This window comes from Ictidomys tridecemlineatus, chromosome 1 (genome assembly GCF_052094955.1).
Source record: "Ictidomys tridecemlineatus isolate mIctTri1 chromosome 1, mIctTri1.hap1, whole genome shotgun sequence".
In the NCBI taxonomy this organism is placed as follows: Eukaryota; Metazoa; Chordata; class Mammalia; order Rodentia; family Sciuridae; genus Ictidomys; species Ictidomys tridecemlineatus.
The window spans coordinates 118,761,551-118,784,217 of NC_135477.1; the positions used below are offsets into that span (position 1 = coordinate 118,761,551).

Genomic DNA, 22,667 nt, shown 5'->3' on the forward strand with positions numbered 1-22,667 from the left:
ACTCTCCCCACCAGGGTCCGGGGCGCCGCCCTCCTACCCCGAAGCGCGAGTCTACACCACTCCGCCTCTTCTTCTGGACCGAGAAGACAGAGCACCCAAGAGGGTGCTCCACCCGAATCTGCCCACCTGCTAACAACTTCGCTTAGCAAGACTGTGGAAGCTACCGCTGGAGACTCTTCTCCCAGGTTAATATTTCTTCCCCCATAAAAGCACCCTTTCTCACTTTCCCAACCCCGCCTCTTCATCTCAGGAACATCAGCAATCGCCACAGATGAAATCTTGTAACAAAATTTGAACAAACAAGGGTACCTGAGTTTCTAGTATTTTTTTCCTCTGAGAATGTGCACATCTGTTATCTCATTTGCCCCCTCAAGTATCTTCCAGAGTGAGATTCTATGGTGTTCATTAAAAGATGGGCCCCAGAAAGGTGAAATGACTTTGCTGGGAGCATAACTGGGACGATTTCCCAGGAGCTTTACCTGACTAAACTGCTTCAAAATTCAGCTCCTCCACCCATCTTAGCTAAATAGCAGAGATTTCCTTGGACCAAACAAGATCACAGAACAAGGTGATTGGAGAGACCATTCAGAAGCCCCATCATTTTCAGATGATCAGTTTCAGAGAGGAAGCTCCACTGCCAGGATTAAACTAGGTAGAAACTCAGCTGTGCCCAGAATCCAGAATCTACCCGTAAAGGATAAGACCTGGGCTTAATTCCCACCAGCTCCCAGAGTAAAGATAGAACCACATGGAAGAATAAGAGCTAACCAGTGCCCAGAAGAAAAAAAGAGGATGATGAAAGAAAGTGTGTGGAGGTTCATCCCTTAACACTCCAACCTGGGCCCTATCCTTACTTCCACAGTCCACCTGGCAGAAGGCCAGGAGGGAGGCTATTGCAAAGTGCAATATAAACCTCTGAGATTTATTGGCTGCTGCTTCTGAACATGGCCATCCTGCTGTGGCCTCTGGGGGGCATTTGCCGATATAATCAGCCCAGAAAGAGAGTCATTCTGGCCAGGGGTGTAAATCAACCTTCACAAAGCTAGGAAAGAGACATGTGGCCCTAGATAAGGAAGGAGACTGATGTGGCCTCTGTGCCCTTCCCTCCCTTCTCCTGCCCAGGGGGAGCTGGTTCCTAAGCTGTAATGCACTTTAAATGGAGTTTGTGCTTCTTTTTAATCTATATCTGCCCTGCCAGTTTTACAGGAGAGTTGCGAAAATGAACATCTGGCTATCCGGCTATTGTACAGACCCTGTTTTCTCCCAGCTTTTCTGCCTCTGTGGAACTTTCCCAAGCCTCCAGTGCAGTTAGAAAACCTGTAGCAGGGCTGCTCTTAGGCTCAACTTTCCACTCCACTCTGACAATAATTTCATAAGGAATTTACAAAGCAAAAGGAAATATTTTCAGGTGATTGAAATGCTAAAAAAAAAAAAAAAAGGCCTAAGACCCATAAACCCACAAAGATGTGGAGTAGTCAAGGGATATCCCCTTCCTCCAGCAACCACATCAGGTCAAATTCAGAGTAGGAGAGTGCCTACTGCTTATCAAATGATGTCCTGAAGGAATGTAGGAACAGGGTCAAGCTGACAGGCTGAGAGCAATGTCCAATTTCACCTGTAAGAGATCAGCCTTTTTGATTAAATGAAGTCTGGGTACTAGGGTGGAAAGCCTAACATCATAGGTTCTTTAATGGGGACTAGTAACCAAGGCTAGGGGACGGTTGAAGAAGCCTCTGCAAATAAATATGACTCCAAGGCTAATATTGACAGCCCTTCCAGCATATCCTCTCCCCACCAACCATGTGCTGCTGTGACTGCCAACACCTGCCAGATAGAAAAAACACTGCCACTGGGAACCTTATGGATAACAAATGAGCCTTCTTCTACCAAGATATTAGCCATCAATTCAATTCAATAATGTCTTTATGCTAGGTGCGAAATGGCACAAACCCTGCCCTGAGTGAGGCTTACAAACTACTAATTGGGACTCAAAGGTCCAGAGTACCTGTGTCTTACTGTATTTCCATTTGCAATGTTGATTTCCTCCTCTTATGGTCACAATTTATGGACTCTACCTTCTCTCAAGTCCTCTGTCCTTGTTGGGCTTTAATTCCCACTGCTATCCTAAACTGGGTCTACAGCAGCCTAGTGAATAGTTAAGACAAAGGCTGTGCTAGTGACCTTAAACAATCCCTTAATTTTTCTATACTTCCATTTATTCATCTGTAAAATTAAGAATAATAGTATCCATTTCATGTAAAGATTATAAGGATTAAATGAGTATAGGGTTTAGCATAGTTAACATTGTAACTGTAACATTGCACTGAGTAAATGATGTCATCCCAGGTGGCATGTAGGAGTTAATTATTCTATGAAGTTGGCCAGCCCCCACCACTTGACCTTCTGATTTAGAGCTGGAGGCTGCAGTATTTCTTCCTTTTTTTGTGCTAGGACAGAGTGCTTGTAGGGATGGGAACAGAGAATCATTTTCTACCTTCTCTTAAAAGCAGGTATTGTATCACATTAGAATATCTGTGGTATTTAGGATTGACAGCTTCAAATATGTCTAAAGGAACTGGTATTTCCTTAACATTTGCTTGAATTGAATGGGGAGAGAATATTCCATGCCTCCCACTTTATACTCCTGATAAAGTCAACCAGGTATGGGACTATGATAACCAGTCAATTGTTAGGCCAAAAGATTTCTATGCTTTATTACTTGACCTCATGATGAGCAAATTCTAAGGGCACCAGTGAGAGCCAACTCCCTACACGCTGACATGCTGTTTTTCTGTTGTTGTTGGGATTAAACTCAGAGCTTTGCACATGCTAGGCAAGCCCTCTACCACTAAGCTGCTATACCCTGGCTTCCCACACTGTTCTTTGATGAGGATTTGGTAATAGCAAAATCCAAGCATGAAGGGTACAGACTCTGGAACCATATTGTCTGGATTCAAATTCAATTTTACCATTAGCTTTTTTTATTTGCTGTACTGGGGTTCAAAACCTAGGGGCACTTTACTGCTACATTCCCAGTTCCTTTTATTTTTGAGACAGGGTCTCACTAAGTTGTAGAGAATGGCCTTAAACTTGCAATCTTCCTGCCTCAGCCTCTAGAGTTCCTGGTATTACAGTTTGTGGTCTTAAATTATTTAGTCTCAATTTCTTCTTCTTTTCTTTTTTAAACAATACCTTTATTTTTTAAAATTTTTATGTGGTGCTGAGGATTTAACCCAGGGCCTTGCATGTGCTAGGTGAGCACTGAAACGCTGAGCCACAACTCCAGCCCAGTCTCAACTTCATCTGCAATAAAGAAATGCACATAAAACAAAAATACAAATAATGAGTACTTGCCTCATGAAACTATTGTGAAAATGTTTGTATGTATGAGTCTTATATGCAGTTAGGCACCTAAAATGCAGTAGCTAATATTATTCCTGAAAATAACATGAATCAAATCACAGTCCCTATACAATACATATGGGAAAGCTGGGGATGCAGCTCAATGATAGGTCACTTGCCTAGCATGTATGAGGCCCCAGTACTGAAAAAAAAAAAAAAAACATATAAAATGGGATGTAGTTCAATGTAGAACATCTGCTTGGCATAAGCCAAGGGTTCAATCCTCAGCACAATCACCCCCAAAAACAGATTACAAAAAATTATATGGGAAATGTTTGCCTTTTAGGAAAATATAATTTTTCATAGATAATCATGCCTTACTTTTTTGTTTTACTAATCAGAATTTCCACTTAAGATTACTGAAATGTAGGGCTGGGGATGTGGCTCTGCTCTAAGCTAAGGTACTTTATCCTTACTTTGTGGTAGTGTGCTTGCCTGGTACACGTACGGCCCGGGTTCAATCCTCAGCACCACATACAAACAAAGATGTTGTGTCCGCTGAAAAACTAAAAAATAAATATTAAAAAAATTCTCTTAAACAAAATTATTGAAATGTAAACACATGGACACCAATTGCTTATCGAGTCAGGAATGGTTTTACCATTCTGGGAAAAATAATCAGGAAATGACATACCAATAAAGGCAGAGAGTTCAGGACCACTAATTACACTTAGGAGAGGGGTGTTTCAACCAGATGTTTCCACAGGTTACTAAGAACTGCTTGTGGGAGTGAGGACCGGGGCTCATGTGCAGGTGGAACAGAGTAGCAGATCTTTCCCTCAGCTGTTTCCACTGAACTAAGTTCACACTCCCTTTGAGCTCTGAGCTCTAAACTTAGTGAGAAGGCCAGGGAGGTAACTTTCATCCTGACAGAGAAGCAGTAGCTAGCACAGGAGGCTGCAGACTCCAGCTGGCTGTCTTGGAAAATACAGCAGTGCCCTCTGCTGTGAGGCACACAAGTGGCATTCTAGGGCAAGAACATTTGGGAACCTTGAAAAAAAAAATCAGTTCAGCAGCTCAGATATGATGCGTCGCCCAATGGCTACAATACTCCTTTCTCATTGAAGGGGGGGGGGGATGTTGCCCTACTCTAGAACCCAGGAAGAATTTTTTTGGGGGGGGGGGTCTATTCTGCTCTAAGCTAAGGTACTTTGTCCTTCCCTTGTCCTGGGCTTTCAATAATATTAGGTCAATGCAAGAAAATGACATGTTCAGTGAATCCCTCAGTTATCTCAGGTCAAGTAAGGCTGTAACTCAACACACATACAGTCTACTCATTTTAAAGAGCTCCAAGAAAGGAAAATCTGGAATCAATGTTCTGAAGAATGCATTTTAAAAGGTCTTCCTTGGATCTAACTGATTTGATATACTATACTTTTATTCTCTTTTATTCCTTTCTTCACGTAACACAGATCTCTACTCTTACTTCCCTGAATCCTAAACTTGCCTTATGAGATGTAAAATGGAAGAGAGAATATAGGAAATGGCAAAAGTCAAAATCCCATTATAAACAAGTGAAATCTGAATCTAATTCAGATCTATCTGCTACCTTGGAGAATGCTAATCATCTTTTTTTATTTGTACAGGGGATTTAACCCAGAGTCAATTAACCACCTAACTATATCCCCAGTCCTTTTCTGTATTTTATTTAGAGACAGAGTCTCACTGAGTTGCTGAGGCTGACTTTGAATTTGCAATCCTTCTGCCTCAGCTTCCAAAGCTGCTGGGATTACAGGCATGCACCACTGCACCCAGCTTCATCTTGGCTTTCTGGGCCTAGAGATCACACGGTGCCAAGTCTGGGAACACTTTTAAGCAACTCATACCAGGGAATGGTCAAGGAAAGAAACACCTGGGATATTGCTAAGAATACAATTTAAAGCATTTTCCTTAATTCCAGAGCAGTGGTTCTCATACTTAGCTTATATCAAATCACTTGAAAAGGGAAATTTTTTAAAACCCAAATTTTGGAGCCCTAACCTCAGAGGTTCTGACAAAGTCTGAGGTGGGCCATGAAATTTGCATTTCACAAAAATTCAGATAATGCTGATGGTCCAGAATCCAAAGTTTTAGAACAAATTTTGAAGAAAACACTTTGGCCTCAGGTATGAATAAAAATGGCAACACTTTTATGTCTAAAGGAGACCAATTTAGAATATTCTCGTGGAGCTAGAGATAGAACCCAGGGCTTTGTGACTGCTAGGCAAGCATTCAACCATTGAGCTGTATCCCTGTCCCCCTTAAAGAAGTCTAATTTGGTGATCATCTCCTTATATAGATTATCTAGGAGCATTCTGGGCTCACAACCCATTTCTCATTCTGCAATAGTTACTTTCCCAGGAGGAAACAAAGAAAATACAAGAAAGAAGGTAGGCAACTTTCTTGCATACCCATAAGCCCAGGGAGAAAAAGATCTTTCTGACTTGTAAGAAGAATGTAAGAGAGGCTGGGTTGTAGCTCAATGGTAGAGCACTTGTCTTGCATGCATGAGACCCTGGGTTAGATCCTCAGCACCACATAAAAATAGACAAATAAAATTATTGTGTCCATCTACAACTAAAAACTAATTTTAAAAAAATGTAAGAGTTCCCCGAAGCAACACAAATCTCAATGCAAGTCAAGACTAGACCTTTCTAGATCCAGCTTCAGGACTCAGCCACCAGCTAGCAAGCTCTACTTAAACCTAACTAATTCCCAAGCCTAGGATTTCATTAGTGGAACAGCCTATTGGTTTGCAGACTCCCCACCCACCGACACCCACTACTGGGGATTGAACTCAGGGTCATTTGACTACTGAGCCACTACCCCAGCCCTGTTTTGTCTTTTATTTAGAGACAGGGTCTCACTGAGTTGCTTAGTGCCTTGCTTTTTGCTGAGGCTGGCTTTGAACTCACAATCCTCCTGCCTCAGCCTCCTGAGCCACTGGGATTATAGGCATGCACCACACCTGGCGGTTTGCAGGCATCTTTGAAACAATCTTGGGCTTAGCCATATAAAAGATAGTATGCAACCCTGAGGAGGAGGCTGTCTTTTGGTGACTCCTTCACTGCCATTTTTTTTTTTTAGAGAGAGAGAGAGAGAGAGAGAGTTTTAATATTTATTTTTTAGTTTTCGGCAGACACAACATCTTTGTTTGTATATGGTGCTGATTGAACCCGGGCTGCACGCCTGCCAGGTGAGCAGGCTACCACTTGAGCCACATCCCCAGCCCACTGCCATTTTTTTTTTTTTTTTGGTATTGGGGATTGAACTCAGGGGCACATTACCACTGAGCTAAATCCCCAGCTTTTTAATTTTTGAGGCAGGGTTTCACTAAATGGCTTAGGTCCTTGCTAAGTTGCTGAGGCTGGCTTTGAACTCGAAATCCTCTTGCCTCCTCCTCCCAAGTTACTGGGATTACAGGTGTGCGCCACCACAAAAGGCTCACTGCCATTTCTTTCTTTCTTTCTTTTCCAATATCCTCAGCCTTTTTCTGTATTTTATTTAGAGACAGGATCTCACTGAGTTGTTTAGTGCCTTGCTTTTTGCTGAGGCTGGCTTTGAACTCATTATCCTCCTGACTCAGCCTCCTGAGCCACTGGGAATACAGGCACACGCCCCCACACCCGGCTTGCTGCCACTTCTTCATCCACTCTCACAGGTCCATGTCCTTCAATAGGAGAGCAATCTGTTCCTTCAGTTGCCGCTTTCCTTCCTGAGCTTTGCTCTGGCTTTGACACCTCAGCAGCTCAGCCTGGTGGTCCTGGTGATGCATAGGGCAGTAGCTCTGGGGTTCACATAGCTCCTGAAAGGCAGAGAATAGAGTAAGGGATTCCCCAGATTCCTGAACTCTGTCTACTAAGTATAACAGAGATACTGCTGCTGGCTATGACTAAAAAGAAACAGAAGTTTTTTTTCTCAGAGGCTTTGCAGCCTCTATGTGTTGCATGCTAGAGCTAACTTCCCTTAGTCTGCCTTCCACCCTGTGCCCTACCCTTTACCACATATTCTGGAAAGAAATCTCTGTAGCCGCCTTTGAGAATATATAGCTCTGGGTAGTACAAGGCAGGATACTGGTTCAGAGCTCTGTCTTCTTCTCTCAGAGAGCGGCACCTTTAGGAAAAAATCAAGAGATTGTAGGGGTGGGTAGGTTGGAAAGAAGCAAGGTCAGAATCCCCTGGGCATGCATATAACCATAGGTTCAATCCCCAACACCACACACACACAAAGTGAAACCTTCTGTGTTTGAAAAAACAAGGTCCAAATATCACCCCTCTTCTTCCTTTCCTCTTCTGGGACCTCATTTTCAATCCTTTTCCCTGTATTGCTTTTCTTTTGTGGCACTAGGGACTGAATCCAGAGCTCTACAATTGAGCTATATCCCAAGTTCTTTTTATTTTTTATTTTGAGACAGGGTCTTGCTAAGTTGCCAAGGCTGGCCTTGAACTTCAGCTATTCCTGCCTCAGCCTTTCAAGCAGCTTCGATTATAGGAGTGTACCATTGTGACTGGCTTGTTCCATATTTGATTTTCAACCTTCCTAACATTCTTCAAATTGTATTGGAGAGCATCCAGTCAATCTCCATCTAAACTAGTGTGAGACGTCCACCTCAAGATCCATCCATTTTTACATGGATGCCATGGAACATGCCTATAATCTCAGGGACTCAGGAGGGAGAGGCAGGAGGATCACAAATTCAAGGCATGATGGCATGACTCAGTGATACCCTATTTCATAAATAAATAAATAAACAGGGTTAGGGATATAGCTCAGTATAGCACCCCTGGGTTCAATTCCCATTACTAGGGGAAAAAAAAATCCATTTCTATTGCCCACCTTATCCCATGTAGACACTCACATCCTGGGGCCCCTCTCTGAGGAGAATTCACAGTGAAACACGATGATTATTCTTTTCTGGATGTCCAAGGGGACAATGGGTTTCTTCAGGAAGAAGTTATATAGTTCTTTCTGACTATATAAGTTTAAGGCTCCCTGTAGAGGAGGAATTTTTTTTTTTTTTTAAAGAGAGAGAGAGAGAGAGATTTTTTTAATATTTATTTTTTAGTTTTTGGCAGACACAACATCTTTGTTTGTATGTGGTGCTGAGGATCGAACCCGGGCCGCATGCATGCCAGGCGAGCGCGCTACCGCTTGAGCCACATCCCCAGCCCAAGGAGGAATTTTAATTAGTATTCCCTCCAGAGCCTGTGTAAAGTATCAATACTAGAAATGACTAGTATAGATAGCATCCTGGGACACTTAGGTCAGAAAAAGTAGACAAAAAGAACTTTCAAATAGGGACCTTTGTGTATCTCTGTATCTACTCCAGGGCCTGGCTTAGAACTTGGTATGTAGTAGATTCTCAATAAATACACATAGAACTGAATCACCTGGAGTGTAGGGATCATTGCAAGGAATGTCCATACACAGTTTTCAGTCTGTGGATAGAAGAGATCGGTTGAGAAGGGAAAAGAAAAGTAAGTTGTTCAAGGTATACAGAATTAAAATAGGAATGAGAATTTCAGCCTGGAAGTGTTCCAAATCTATAATCTCTGCTTTGGTTTTAAACTTCACAGGATTCTTTATCCACAGACTCCTTTCAAGAAAGTCCCATCTTTGCCAGGTACAGTGATGCACTCCTGTAATCCCAGTGACTTGGAAGACTGAGACAGGAGGATCACAAGTTTGAGGCCAGCCTCAGCACCTTAGTAAGGCCCCAAGCAACTTAGAGACCCTGTCTCAAGAAAAATTAGGGCTGGGGTTGTAGCTCAGTGGTAAAGTGCTTGCCTACATGTATGAGGCACTGGGTTCAATTCTCAGCACTACATATAAATAAATGAATAAAATAAAGATTAATCAACATCTAAAAAAATATTAAAATAAATAAAAATAAAAAAGGATGAGGATATGGTTCAGTGGTTAAGCACTCCTGCATTCAATTCCCCCCCACAAAAAAAAAGAAAGAAAGAAAGAAAGAAATTAAGTCCCATATCTAGCCTATCCCTGCTAATGTTCACAATGTAACCTTACCTGGATGTGTCCTCCCAGGTATTCATATGGATAGCGGCAATCAATGATATAAAACTTCTCAATCAGATCTTGGAATTTTCCAGACAGTAAGGCAGCCACCTACACAGAAACAATGATTGAATACCCTGCTCATTGCCCTCTGACAGAGAAGTGTCAATCACATTGCTCCTTATGTGCACGCTCCCATTAGTCACCCAGGATTCCACTATAATCAAACAGTCCAGAGTCAACCCATATGTGCAATGTGGCCATGGTTCATCCTAACCCCACATAAGATTATGAAATGGGGGCTGGGGATGTGTCTCAAGCGGTAGAACACTCGCCTGGCATACGTGTGGCCCAGGTTGGATCCTCAGCACAACATACAAACAAAGATGTTGTGTCCGCCGAAAACTAAAAAATAAATATTTTAAAAAAAATTCTCTCTCTCAAAAAAAAAAAGATTATGAAATGGAAGTGGCATTTGTAAGGCTCTAAAATGGCTAGTATTGCCAGGACACCAAGGAAGACCTTACTGCAGCTACCCATTTAGAGGTAGGAATAGCTGGAATTAGCTTCTTAGGAGATTTCAAAAGACTTCTACAGTAGCAGAGTTAGCAGCTAGAGATACCAGTTTTACAAGATATGGGGAAAAAAATTCCCCACCTGCCATTATTTAAAAAAAAAAAAAAATGCTTGCATAAGGCCTTGGGTTCAATCCTCAGTAAATAAAAATTTCAAAAGCAAGCCTTGGGATTGGGGATTTAGCCAGAGGCAGACTGCTTGCCTAGCATATGCATGGTCCTGGATTTGGTCCTTGGCCCTGAAAAAAAAAATGAAGGGAAAAAAGAAGAAGAAGAAGAAAAAAAAGCAAGTCTTTCAGACATAGAAAAAAAGAATTCATACTTAGAGGTAGAAACTTAAGCTACTTACAGAGGTATAAATTGGTTCACAATGGAGAGAACACTGTGAATAAAAATTTCTCTTCCAACATTTTTTTTTTTGAAGTGGGAGGGACTTGAACCTGGGGTGTTCTACTACTAGGCTTCATCCCCAACTCCTATTTTGAAATAGGATGTAGCTGAGTTGCCCAGGCTGGCCTCAAATTTGTGATGCTTCTGACTGAGTCTCTTGAGTAGATGGGATTACAGATGTGCACTATGATTGGCTTCTAACATCTTAAGTAAATAGAAAAATACACAAAGATGTAGGCACAATTTGATATTCAATACAACATTGTTTTACATTATCAAAATATTACAAATAAGTTAAATATTCAATAAGGGGCTGAGGTTATGGCTCACTGGTAGAGCGCTTGCCTAGCATGTATGAGGCCCTGGGTTCGATCCTCAGCTTCACATATAAATAAATAAAATAAAGGTATTGTACTCAACTACCACTAAAAAATATTTTTAAAAATATTTAATAAGGGGTTGGTTAAGTAAATTATACATGTCATACAGCAGAATATTATATAGCAGTTAAAATGATACTATATATATCTTTTTATTGATATAGAAATTTGTATATGCCAGGTGTGGTGGCATCCCAGCAATTTGGAAGGCTGAGGCCTGAGGATCATAAATTTGAGGGCAGCCTCAGCAACTGAGCAACCCTGTCTCAAAATAAAAAATAAAAAGGCATAGGGGCTGGGGATGTGGCTCAAGTGGTAGCGCGCTCGCCTGGCATGCGTGTGGCCCGGGTTCGATCCTCAGCACTACGTACAAACAAAGATGTTGTGCCTGCTGAAAACTAAAAAATAAATATTAAAAAAATTCTTAAAAAAAAAAAGGCATAGGGATGTATCTCAGTTGTAGAGCACCCCAAATCCCCAGATTCAAAAGAAAAGAAAGAGACAATTATAATGTCTTTCTAATTCCAACACTTTTTTTTTTTTTGGTACTAGAATCAAATCCAGGGGTTTGTGCATAGTAGGCCAGAACTTACCATTGAGCTAGACCATCCAACCCTTTTAAAATTTTATATTGAGATAGGGTCCCACTAAGTTGCCCAGGCTGGCCTTGAACTTGTGATCCTCCTGCCCTAACCTCCCAAGTAGGTGGGATCTATAGACACGTGCCATCATGCCTGGCATAATTCCCATTATTATAAAACATACTATTATTAAATCTAGAAAATATCTCTATAGGTTATATCTTTGCTGGTAAGACTATGAGTCAAGGGACCACATAATTATTGTACATAATGGGAAACTTCTGAGAATAAAAGAGAACATGAACTGGGTACAGTGGCCCACACCTGAAATCTCAGCTACTCAGTAGGCTGTGGCAAGAGGATCACATGTTCGAGGGCAGCCTGGCAGCTTAGTGAGACTTTATCTCAAAGTATAAAATTTAAAAAAGGGCTGGGGATACAGCTCATAGTAGATCACCACTGGATTCAATTTCTAGTACGGGGGGTGGGGGTGGGAGGGAAGAGAACACTATTAATAATTATCCTAATAGGTATAAAAGGGATTATAATATGTAAAGACAAGGTTTATGTTTACTTTATCTGAGACCCTAGGTAAGTGGTGTTTTTTTCCTTTTTGTGTTTGCATCCCTCCCTCCTTCCTTCCTGTTTTTTAAAAATACTTATGCATCATTTGTTTAAAACAAAAAAATCAGAAAAATGGACAAAAAAGGGAGTACTTTAATACAGTTTCAATTGAATAAGGAGCCTATGTGAATGAACACAATGAAAGAAATACAAATGGAAATGGGATTTTAGTAACAGAATGGACCAGATGGTAGCTTATGTAACCAACCAGTTACCATCTCCAGAAATCTGCTTACTGTTTCTGGGTTGATGTACTTCAGATCCTGGTGTCTTCCTGACACGACTGGCAGCACACATACCTAGAAATACCCAAAAGCTGAAATAACAGCAAGTATTCCCCAACCAAGCCTGAGATCAAAGACCCATATATTGTCCTCCTTTCAAAAGATTCTTAAAACCCCAAAGCTTTAAAAATCAATGGTCTCTATAACATGTATATGCAGCAATTCCTTTTCTTTTTTTTTTTTGGTCTAGGGAATTGAACCCAGATGAGCTTAACCACTGAGCTACATCCCCAGCCCTTTGTATTTTATTTTGGGACAAGGTCTCACTAAGCTTAGGGCCTGGCTAAGTTGCTGATCCTCCTGCCTCAGCCTCCCAACTCATTGGAATTATAGACGTGTGTAACTGTACCTATAATTTTATTTCTAAGAACTGATACCAAGGAACTAATGAAGGATGTGTATGAAGTTTTAGATTTCTTTACAAAACACACACTTCATTTATAAGGAAAAATTATCAAACTAAATAAAGCTAAATATCCCACAAGATGAAACTTATGAATAAATTATAATCAGCCAAAATATTAAATAATGTATGCTATTCAAAATGATAAAAGGATTGGTATGGGTGGTATATGCCTGTAATCCCAGTTACTTGGGACACTGAGGGTAGGATAGAAGGTTACAGGCCAATGTCAGCAACTTAGCAAAACCCTTAACAATTTAGTGGAATCATGTCTTAAAAACAAAACAAAACCAAAAATCCAAAATGGCTGAGGATGAAAAATGATGAAATAAAACTGTTTTGTGGACATGAAAAGATGTTCCTAACGTAATTTTTTTCTTTTTTGGCAGCACTGGGATCAAACCCGTACTGCATGCTAGATAAGTGCTCTACCACTGATCTATATCTTTAGTCCCATTATATAATATAAAATTGGGGATGAAAGCCCAATAGATTATAAAATAGCATAAGAAATTTTTGTAGAAAAACAAAAAATGTATTTGTTATTTGTGTAAGTATACTGAAGAAAAATCTATGGGAACATACACCACATAATAACTATTCTGATTGATAATGTTTAGAACAAGTTTCTTCATTTTCTACTTTTTCAGAATTGGCCAAGTATTATTAATATAATTTTTAAAAAGATTTTTAACAATAGGAAGATAAAAAGTGTGGGGGGGAGCATGGGACGATTAGATGAACTCTAGATAGAGCAAAAGGGAGGGAGTGAAAGAGAGGGGGAATGGGAATAGGAAAGACGGTGAAATGAGATGGACATCATTACCCTAAGTACATGTATAAAGACATGAATGGTGTGACTCTACTTTGAGTACAACCAGAGATATGAAAAAATGTGCTCTGTATGTATGATATGAATTGTAAATGCGTTCTACTGTCATATATAACAAATTAGAATAAAAAAAAAAAGATAAAAAGTATCATACTTTCCCCATTGTTCTGGATTTTCCTAGATAAATAAGAAATACTTTCTCTCTGGAAAGGCATAAGACTAAGATCTACCTGCACATACCTTCAAGTTAACAAAGAGTACTTTGTGACCATGTAAAATTATACCCGTCATCTTCTGAAAACAGAGGAAAAATATTAAAATCCAAAGCAACTCACTAAAATACAGGAAGAGGCTGACGATACAACTCAGTGGTAGTGTGCTTGCCAAGCATGCATAAGGAAAAAAAAAGAAACCTGTACAAACACACCCCCACATACACACATAAATGATGAATATAACCAAACTCACCTTGGAAAAATCACCAATCAGAGGCCTCTGGTTATAATCTTCTTCCAGGACCTGAGTGATATTAGTGTCACAGAAAGAGACTTCCTTCTTTAAACATAAACCCTGAAATGAGAAGATTTCCACTTATTCCTCCAATCTTCATGTTCAAGGTTTAATTTTTGTATTTAATATTTCATGTTTGGACACAATGCCTTTATTTTTTATTTTTATGTGGTGCTGAGGATCGAACCCAGTGCCCCACACATGCTAGGCGAGTGCTCTACCACTGAGCCATAACCCCAGGCCCCATGTTCAAGGTTTAAAACCAGAAGATGGAAGCCAGGTGCACTGGTGCACACCTATAATCCCAGTGACTCAGGAGGCTGAAGCTGGAAGAGTATAAATTCAAGGCTAGCCCTGGAAATTTAATAAGACCCTGTCTCAAAAAGGTTCAGGAATGTAGGCAGCTCAGTGGTAGAGTGCCTCTGGACTCAATCCCTAGTACTGCAAAAATAAATAAATAAATAAAATAAAAATAAAAATACACACACATAAAAACTCTTGAGGATGGGGAGATTAGAGTCTCATTAACAATATGCATACCCTTTGATCTCATACTTTCACTGGCTTCCCCAAGGAAATAACAATATGTATAAAGACTTGGCTATAAGAATGGATCATCCTGGCATGTTTATAACAGAGTACAATTACTATCCAATTAAATATTCAATAACAGGGTTTATAATAATAATAAAAAGTATATTGTGGATTAATTTTTCAGGCATAGAAATAAATTTATGATTACAAACTACATATTTTCTAAGTAAGTTAGAAAATATGTAGTTTGTAATTCCACTTTTTTTTTTTTTTTTTTGGCAGCACTATTTCTGGCCTGTGGGATTATAGGTATTTTACTTTGACTTCTCTTTGCTTATTTGTATTTTTTCTTTCTTCTTTTCTTTTTTGAAAGTACTGGGGATTGAACCTAGTGGTGTTTTACCACTGAGCAACATCTCCAGTCCTTTTGACTTTGAGACAGTCTTGCTAAATTGCCCAAGCTGGCCTCAAATTTGTATCTTCCTGCCTCAGTCTCTCAGACTGCTGGGATGACAGGCATGTATCAAGGTGCTCAGTCTCTTATATCATACTGAATTTATAAAATGACAAAAAATTTAGAATTTTTTTTAAAAACAGGATAGGGAACAAGGACTAGGTTTTTCTGAAGTTTCTTTCTACCACACCAATCTGCAATCTGCCACATGATGTTGTTTCTGCCAGATTGCATGTAAAACAGCAATAAGTATCCATACCAACCCAAGTTCCCTTGAATTCTCTCAGAACTTTAAAAAAAGACGGTTGGAAGATAATATGATGACATCATTTCTAAAAGTATAATCTAACAGATATTTATTTTCAAATATTTTATAAATGGTTGCAGTTATAGAAAAGAAAAAAATGAAGAGAGAAAAAAGTAATGAGGATGAATTCAAAAAAGGCATACTAATGCAATGCCAAAGCTACAAAAGCAGAGAAGATAATTAGACAGAAGTTTATTTTAGCATCCTGAACTCTTGCTGGTCAGAACAATATTTTTTTTTTTTCACTTATCTGGTATTTAGTTGTCTTTAACTTTTACTACCTGCCTTATTCTTGCCCTGTTCAAATTCTCTGGCATTGAGGGTGAATGATCCTGGCAACTTCTGTTCAGTGATGGTTGTTTGAGAAAGAATATCAGACCCCTTAGTTCTTATTTCTCCAAGTGTGTCTGGAGACTAGTAGCATCAAAATTTCCTAGAAGCTTGTTTGGAATGCAGAATTTCAGATGCACACCCCAGATCTACTTAATTAAATTAAAATCTGCATTTTTAACAAGATGCCCAGATGATTTCTAAGAACATTTTGAACTTGTGAACATGTGAACCTCTCAAGTCACTGGGATTATAGGTGTGCGCCACTGTACCCGGCAATTTAGTGAGTATATTCTTGGAATTAAGATAGAAATTAACTGAAAAGTCCTTGGAAAATTTCTTAAAAATTAAGAAACTATTTTTTTCTTTCTTTCTTTTTTGCAGTTCTGGAAATTAAAACCAGGAGCACTTTACTACTGAGCTATGAGCTACATCCCCAGCTCTTTTTATTCATTATTTTGAGACAGAGCATAGCTAAGTTGCTGAGGCTGGCCTTGAACTTACAATCCTCTTGCATCAGTCTCTCAAGTCACTGGGATAACAGGCATGGGCCACCATAACCTATTAAACATATTAAGAAACTAAATAACATGCTTCTAAATAATTCATAGGTTGGGCTGGGATGTGGTTCAGTGGGAAAACACCCACCTACAATGTACAAAGCACTTGGTTTAATTTCTAATAACACAAAATTTAAAGCAAACAACAACAACAACAAATCATGAGTCAAAGAAGAGATCTAAATGGAAACTGGAAAGTATTTTGAACTCAAATTGAAAATGGAACATATTCCAATTTGTGAGATGCAGCTAAAGCAATGAATGTTTATAATACAAAAGGTAGGTCTCAAATTGATGACCTCAGCTTCAGACTCAGCAAACCCCCCCAAAAAAAAGATCAAATTAGAGGAAAAAAAAAAAATCAATGAAACAAAAACATGATAAAGTCAATGAAAACAAAGATTTTTCTTTTTTTGAAAAGATCAATATTGATCAAACTACAGGCAGACTTAACCAGATATAAAAGACACAAATAGCCAATATCAGGAAAGAGAGATATCACTATGGATTCTAAAGACACTAAAAGCTGAGAGGGGTGGGGCTGGGGTTGTGGCTCAGTGGTAGAGCGCTTGCCTAGATACATGAGGCACTGGGTTCAATTCTCAGCACCACATACAAATAAATAAAATAAAGGTCCATCAACAACTAAAAAAATAAAATAAAATTTAAAAAGACACTAAAAGGGTATTAAAGTAATATTATAAAGAACTTTACACCAATATATTTGACTATGTAAATGAAGTAGACAAATTCCTTAAAAGACAATAACAACCAAATTCACTCAATCAAAAAAAAGATAAGCTGAATAGTTCCATATTTATATAAAAAATTGAATTTGTTGCAAACATTCTCACAAAGAAATGCTCAGCTGACTTTACTGGTGAATTGTACCAAACATTTAAAAAAGAAACTCTTTTAGGAAACTGAAAAAAATTCTTTTCAAATGGTTTACTGATGCTAGCATTATACTGATACTAACACCAAAAGATATTACAAGAAAAACAAAACACTGAAGAGAAATAAAGCTCATGAACATAAGTACAAAAATTCTCAATGAAATTTTAGCAAATCAGGCCAGGTGCAGTGGCACATGTCTGTAATCCCAGCAGAGAGATTACTTGGTAGGCTGAAATAGGAGGTTACAAGTTCAAGTTCAACTTATCATGACCCTAACTTAAATCCCCAGTACAAAAAAAAAAAGTACAAATCCCTATTCTTAACTAAATAAATATAAAAAGAATAATATATCATATATCATAACTTAGTAAAGTTATCACAGGAATCCAAAGTTTTTTTGTTGTTGTTGTTATATTTTGCAGTATTGGGGATGGAATCTAGGGTCTCATGCAGGCTAGGCTAGTGTTCTACCACTGAATTACATGTCCAGCCCTTTTTTAAATTTTATTTCGATATTTATTCATTTAACTCTAGATAGAAACTTAGGTCATTTCCTATCTTGAGCTGTTATAAATCAAGTTTCTATAAACTTAGTTGTACATGTCTTTGGTGGACATATGCACTCATTTTCCCCTGGCTTATCATCCAGAATGAATTTCAGGGTCATAAAATGCTTAGGTATAGGAGTACTGTCAGTTTTCCAAAGCAACTGAACCAATTAAAAAACTCAAGGGGCTGGGGGTGTGGCTCAAGCGGTAGCGCGCTTGCCTGGCATGTGTGCGGCCCGGGTTCGATCCTCACCACCACATACAAACAAAAAGATGTTGTGTCTGCCGAAAACTAAAAAATAAATATTAAAAACTCTCTTTCTCTCTCTTAAAAAAAAAAAAAAAACTCAGCAGCAGGGCTGTGGCTCAGCAGTGGTACACTTGGGTTCAATTTTCAGCACCACATATAAATAAATAAAACAAAGGTCTATCTATCAACAACTCAAATATATATTTAAAAATATTTTAAAAACAACAGCAATGAGAATTCAAGTTGCCCCTTGCACCTTTTCCTCCTCAACATGCTTGTTTTCAATACCCCAGCAAGTGTATAGTGATATATCACTGTGTTGTTAAATTGCATTTCCCTAATGACCATAGGTCTAATAACCATGTTTATCTTTTTAAAAAAATATTTAAATATTTACTTTTTAGCTTTAGGTGGACACAATATCTTTATTTTATTTTTAGGGTGCTGAGGATTGAATCCAGGGACTCGCACGTGCAAGTGCTCTACTGTTGAGCCACAAACTCAGCACCTGTTTTCCCTCTTTTATGAAGCACCTTTCTGTTGAGAGCCACAGCCAAAGGGGCCCCAGCAAACTTTCAGACTGCCAGCTGATGATTGGCTCACAGCAACCCCAGCAACATCTAGCTAATTGGCTCCTCTTCGGTGATGCTCATTGGGCTGTTTCCCTGCCCTTTCAGACCACAGAGCTGCTCATTGGGGGACTTTTTTGGCTCTGCCCATGCGACCCAGCCAATTGGCCTCAAGAGCAGGAGGATTGTGGGAGGTGGAGAGGCTAGTGGTTGTGAGAAAGGCTTGTGGGAAGCCGGTGGTGGCAGTTGGGCTCTGAAGGTTTTCCTGAGGAGCTGTTTTGTTTGGCATGTGTTGTTCTAAAAATAAAGTTTGTTTCTTTTGACAAGTGGCTCCTGAATTGTGCCCAGCCAGACTGTGGCATTTGGGATCGAACCCGAGACCTTGGCGTTATCAGCACCAAAACAAATAGATCAAGGAACAGACAGACATGGGTTGGATTTTCAGAAAGGGCCACTGAGACAATAAAAATTACTTGGAAATTGGAAAGACCAGTATGGGTTCCTCAGTGGCCCTTGACTAAAGAAAAGATACAAGCAGCCCATGACCTGGTCAAACAACAATTAGCGGAAGGACATATACAACCTTCTGTATCAATCCTGAACTACAAATATTTCACTATATGGATGATGTATTATTAGCACACAAAGCTAAAAACACATTGCTAGAATGTTATGCCACACTTACAAACTTATTAAAAAATTATAATCTAGAGATAGCAATAGATAAAGTACAATTAAATTTTCCAATTAATTATTTAGGAGTTCTATTATCCTCAACCATGGTCCGTCCACCAAAAATTCAAATACGAGTAGATCAACTCAAATCACTTAACGACTTTCAAAAGTTATTAGGAGACATAAATTGGATAAGGCCTTATCTAGGTATACCAACAGGAGAGTTGGGACCTTTATTTGATATCCTAAAAGGTCCATCAGATCCAAATTCACCCTGAATGTTAACGCCTAAAGCAAGAAAGGCATTAAAAATCATTGAAACATATATGGAAAATATGCATTTGGATAGAATTGATATGTTTGCCTTTATTATTTATTGTACTACCAACAAAAAATATTCCTACAGGAGTATTTTGGCAAGAAGGTCCATTATTATGGATACATTTATCTTATTCTCCTAACACTATTCTTACTAGGTATCCTGAGGCTGTAGGACAATTAATACTCAAAGGAATAAAAGCAGCAAAGGGAGTATTTGGAATTTCTCCCAATAAAATTATTACTCCATATACTATGAATCAAATTGATGAGTTAGCTAATGAGTTAAATACTTGGGCAATAATCACATGCAAATCTAATGTTTCATTTGATAACCACTTACCATCTAATCCTTTATTGTCTTTTTGGTCATCGCATCCTGTAATTTTTCCAAAAATGACAAGAAAAACACCTATCATGAATGCTCCAAATATATTCACTGATGGGTCAAATAATGGTACAGCAGCAATAGTTACACCTGATCAAACTTTTACATTTTTAGTACCCAAACAATCAGCTCAAAAGATAGAGCTTAATGCAATATTACAAGCTTTTGTGATGTTTAAAGATTCTGTATTTAATTTATTTTCTGATAGTCAGTATATAGTTAATGCTATAGTATCCCTTGAAGATGCTGGTAGGATTTCCCCTTCCTCTACTGTTTTCTCTTTGCTTTCCACTATACAAAGTCTAATCTGGGACAGAAAAGATCCATTCTTTATGGGACATATCAGGGCACATACAGGATTGCCTGGAGCCCTTAGTTTGGGCAATGATTTAGCAGATAAAACTACACATGACATATATATTTTCTCTACACTAGAAGAAGCTACAAATTTTCATAAAAAGTACCATGTCAATGCTAATACTTTACAAAAGCGTTTAAAATAACTAAGGAACAAGCTAGACAAATAATAAAACAATGTCAAAATTGTGTGACCTTTTTACCACAAGTTAATCTTGGAGTCAATCCTAGAGGACTGATACCTAACCATATTTGGCAGATGGACGTCACACACTTGCCAGAATTTGGAAAATTAAAATATTTGCATGTTACAGTTGATACTTCTTCTGGATTTTTGATGGGCTCCCTTCATGCCAGAGAAAAAACTAAAGATGTTATAGCTCATTGCTTACAAAATTTTGCCACTGTGGGCGTTCCAAAACAGTTAAAAACAGATAATGCCCCTGGTTATATTTCTACCTCTTTTAAACAATTTTGCTCAACATTTGGCATTACTCATATAACAGGAATCCCATACAATCCACAGGGACAAGGCATAGTTGAAAGAGCTCATCAAACTATTAAAATGTACTTATTAAAGCAAAAAGAAGGAATTGGGAAGGGGTATATATTCCCCAAAGATGAACTTAAAATAACCTTTTTTACTCTAAACTTTTTAAATTTGGATTCATCAGGGCTTAGTGCTGTGAAAAGGCATATGTGTCCAAAAAATGTACATAAGCCCAAGGTACTTTGGAAGGATATTCTAACAGGACAATGGAAAGGTCCTGACCCAGTAATTGTCTGAGTCGGGGGTCTGTTTGTGTGTTTCCACAGGGAGAACAGCAGCTGATTTGGATTCCAGAGAGATTAACTAAGGTCCTGACCCAGTGATTGCCTGGAGTCGGAGGTCTGTTTGTGTGTTTCCACAGGGAGAACAGCAGCCAATTTGGATTCCAGAGAGATTAACTAAAGCGATTTCTACAGACCAAAAAGAAAATGATTTGGCTCAAACCCATAACAGCTGATATCCAGAACTCCAGTTTGGCTATTCTTACATCTGCAACAGAACCAGGATGCTTTTCTCAATATCTATTTTATTATTGCCCTTTCCCATATCATGAAGTTCTATTTTGTTTTTTGAGCTCATACAGACCTAGGTTAATGTTTTGCTGATCAGTTCTATTTTTTGACTAGAGTTTTAAAACATTGCAATGGAGATTTCACCTGTAAAAAGTTATAAGACCTTTACTATTATGTTATGTGTTGTATGTATTATATTATGTGTGCACACTTGTGTTTTGTGTTATATGTTTGAATGTACGTATGTCCATATATCATATATGATGAGCACTCATGAAAAAAATGGATCCAAATTTTTTTTTCACATGATTTAAATGGTTTAATTTAAATTGGGTAAACAGCTGTTGAGGATTGTTTCAATATGTGAACAAAAAAAGGTTAACAGATCTGTTTGTTTACTTTCACCTTTTCTTTTCATTATATTTAATAATTCTCTTCAAGATAATGTAAATTCTTAAGAAAATTGTTTTCTTTTAGTGCCTTCTGGAATGTTACATAATTTTTTCTTTAGCCATTATTGCCAGAATTCCTATCTTCATCCCAGTGCCGGTGAAGACAAAGATAAAACCAATCTACAGCTTCTGCAATAGCCATCACTGAACTGTTTGCAGAACTTGCCTGGACTATGTATCACTTGTATGCATTGTGAACTCACCTGTATGCACTGTGAACTATCTGTTGGTGCAGCGACTTGTGGCAGTGTTGGGGTATTTTTGCTGATGATGTCATCGGTGGTACAATTTTTCCAAAAGGAACCGTCAATTGGCTTGGTGTATCTTCCTCCCTTCTGCTTGTCATGATCGTTCAGCTAAAATTTGGGGGGCAACAGAGGTGAGGCAAAGAACCTCACCCCCCCCCTGCTGGTACAAAGACCTCTCCACAGGTGTGGCTATATACTGGACCGACAGTAAGTGACGGGTAAGATCCAATTGCAATGGTACCAACCTAAGACAGGAGGCTGACACCTTAAGGTCAGCTCATCCGATAATGGGTAAGGACCATATGTACTATTGGACAACCTAAGGCAGGCACGGTCCCTAAGCCACATGCTTGTTGTTTAAACAGAGAGGGGGAGATGTTGAGAGCCACAGCCAAAGGGGCCCCAGCAAACTTTCAGACTGCCAGTTGATGACTGGCTCACAGCGGCCCCAGCAACATCTAGCTGAGTGATGCTCATTAGAGATGCTCATTGGGCTGTTTCCCTGCCCTTTCAGACCACGGAGCTGCTCACTGGGGGACTTTTTTGGCTCCGCCCACACAACCCAGCCAATCGGCCTCAAGAGCAGGAGGATTGTGGGAGGTGGAGAGGCTGGTGGTTGTGAGAGAGGCTTGTGGGAAGCTGGTGGTGGCAGTTGGGCTCTGAAGGTTTTCCTGAGGAGCTATTTTGTTTGGCATGTGTTGTTCTAAAAATAAAGTTCGTTTCTTTTGACAAGTGGCTCC

At 39.1% G+C, this 22,667-nt stretch overlaps 1 protein-coding gene across 7 annotated transcripts in view; it reads right to left on the reverse strand.

Moving 5' to 3' along the window:
* Positions 1–6,485: 6,485 nt before the first annotated feature.
* Cdc25c (cell division cycle 25C) overlaps positions 6,486–22,667 on the reverse strand; it is a 29,303-nt gene continuing 13,121 nt past the window's right edge. For 3 of the 7 annotated variants that reach the window (XM_078045853.1, XM_078045857.1, XM_078045847.1), the window contains 7 exons: positions 21,883–22,035; positions 13,937–14,038; positions 12,186–12,248; positions 9,412–9,510; positions 8,240–8,373; positions 7,383–7,494; positions 6,486–7,186 (listed from right to left, as the gene is read on the reverse strand). In XM_078045853.1, coding sequence (XP_077901979.1) covers positions 7,037–7,186; positions 7,383–7,494; positions 8,240–8,373; positions 9,412–9,510; positions 12,186–12,248; positions 13,937–14,038; positions 21,883–22,035 — 813 coding nt within the window. In that variant the 3' untranslated portion in view covers positions 6,486–7,036. Of the gene's footprint in view, positions 7,187–7,356; positions 7,495–8,217; positions 8,374–9,411; positions 9,511–12,185; positions 12,249–13,936; positions 14,039–21,882; positions 22,036–22,667 lie in introns of those variants that run through there. The other 4 variants (XR_013437467.1, XM_040272048.2, XM_078045881.1 and 1 more) reach the window with 4 other exon arrangements.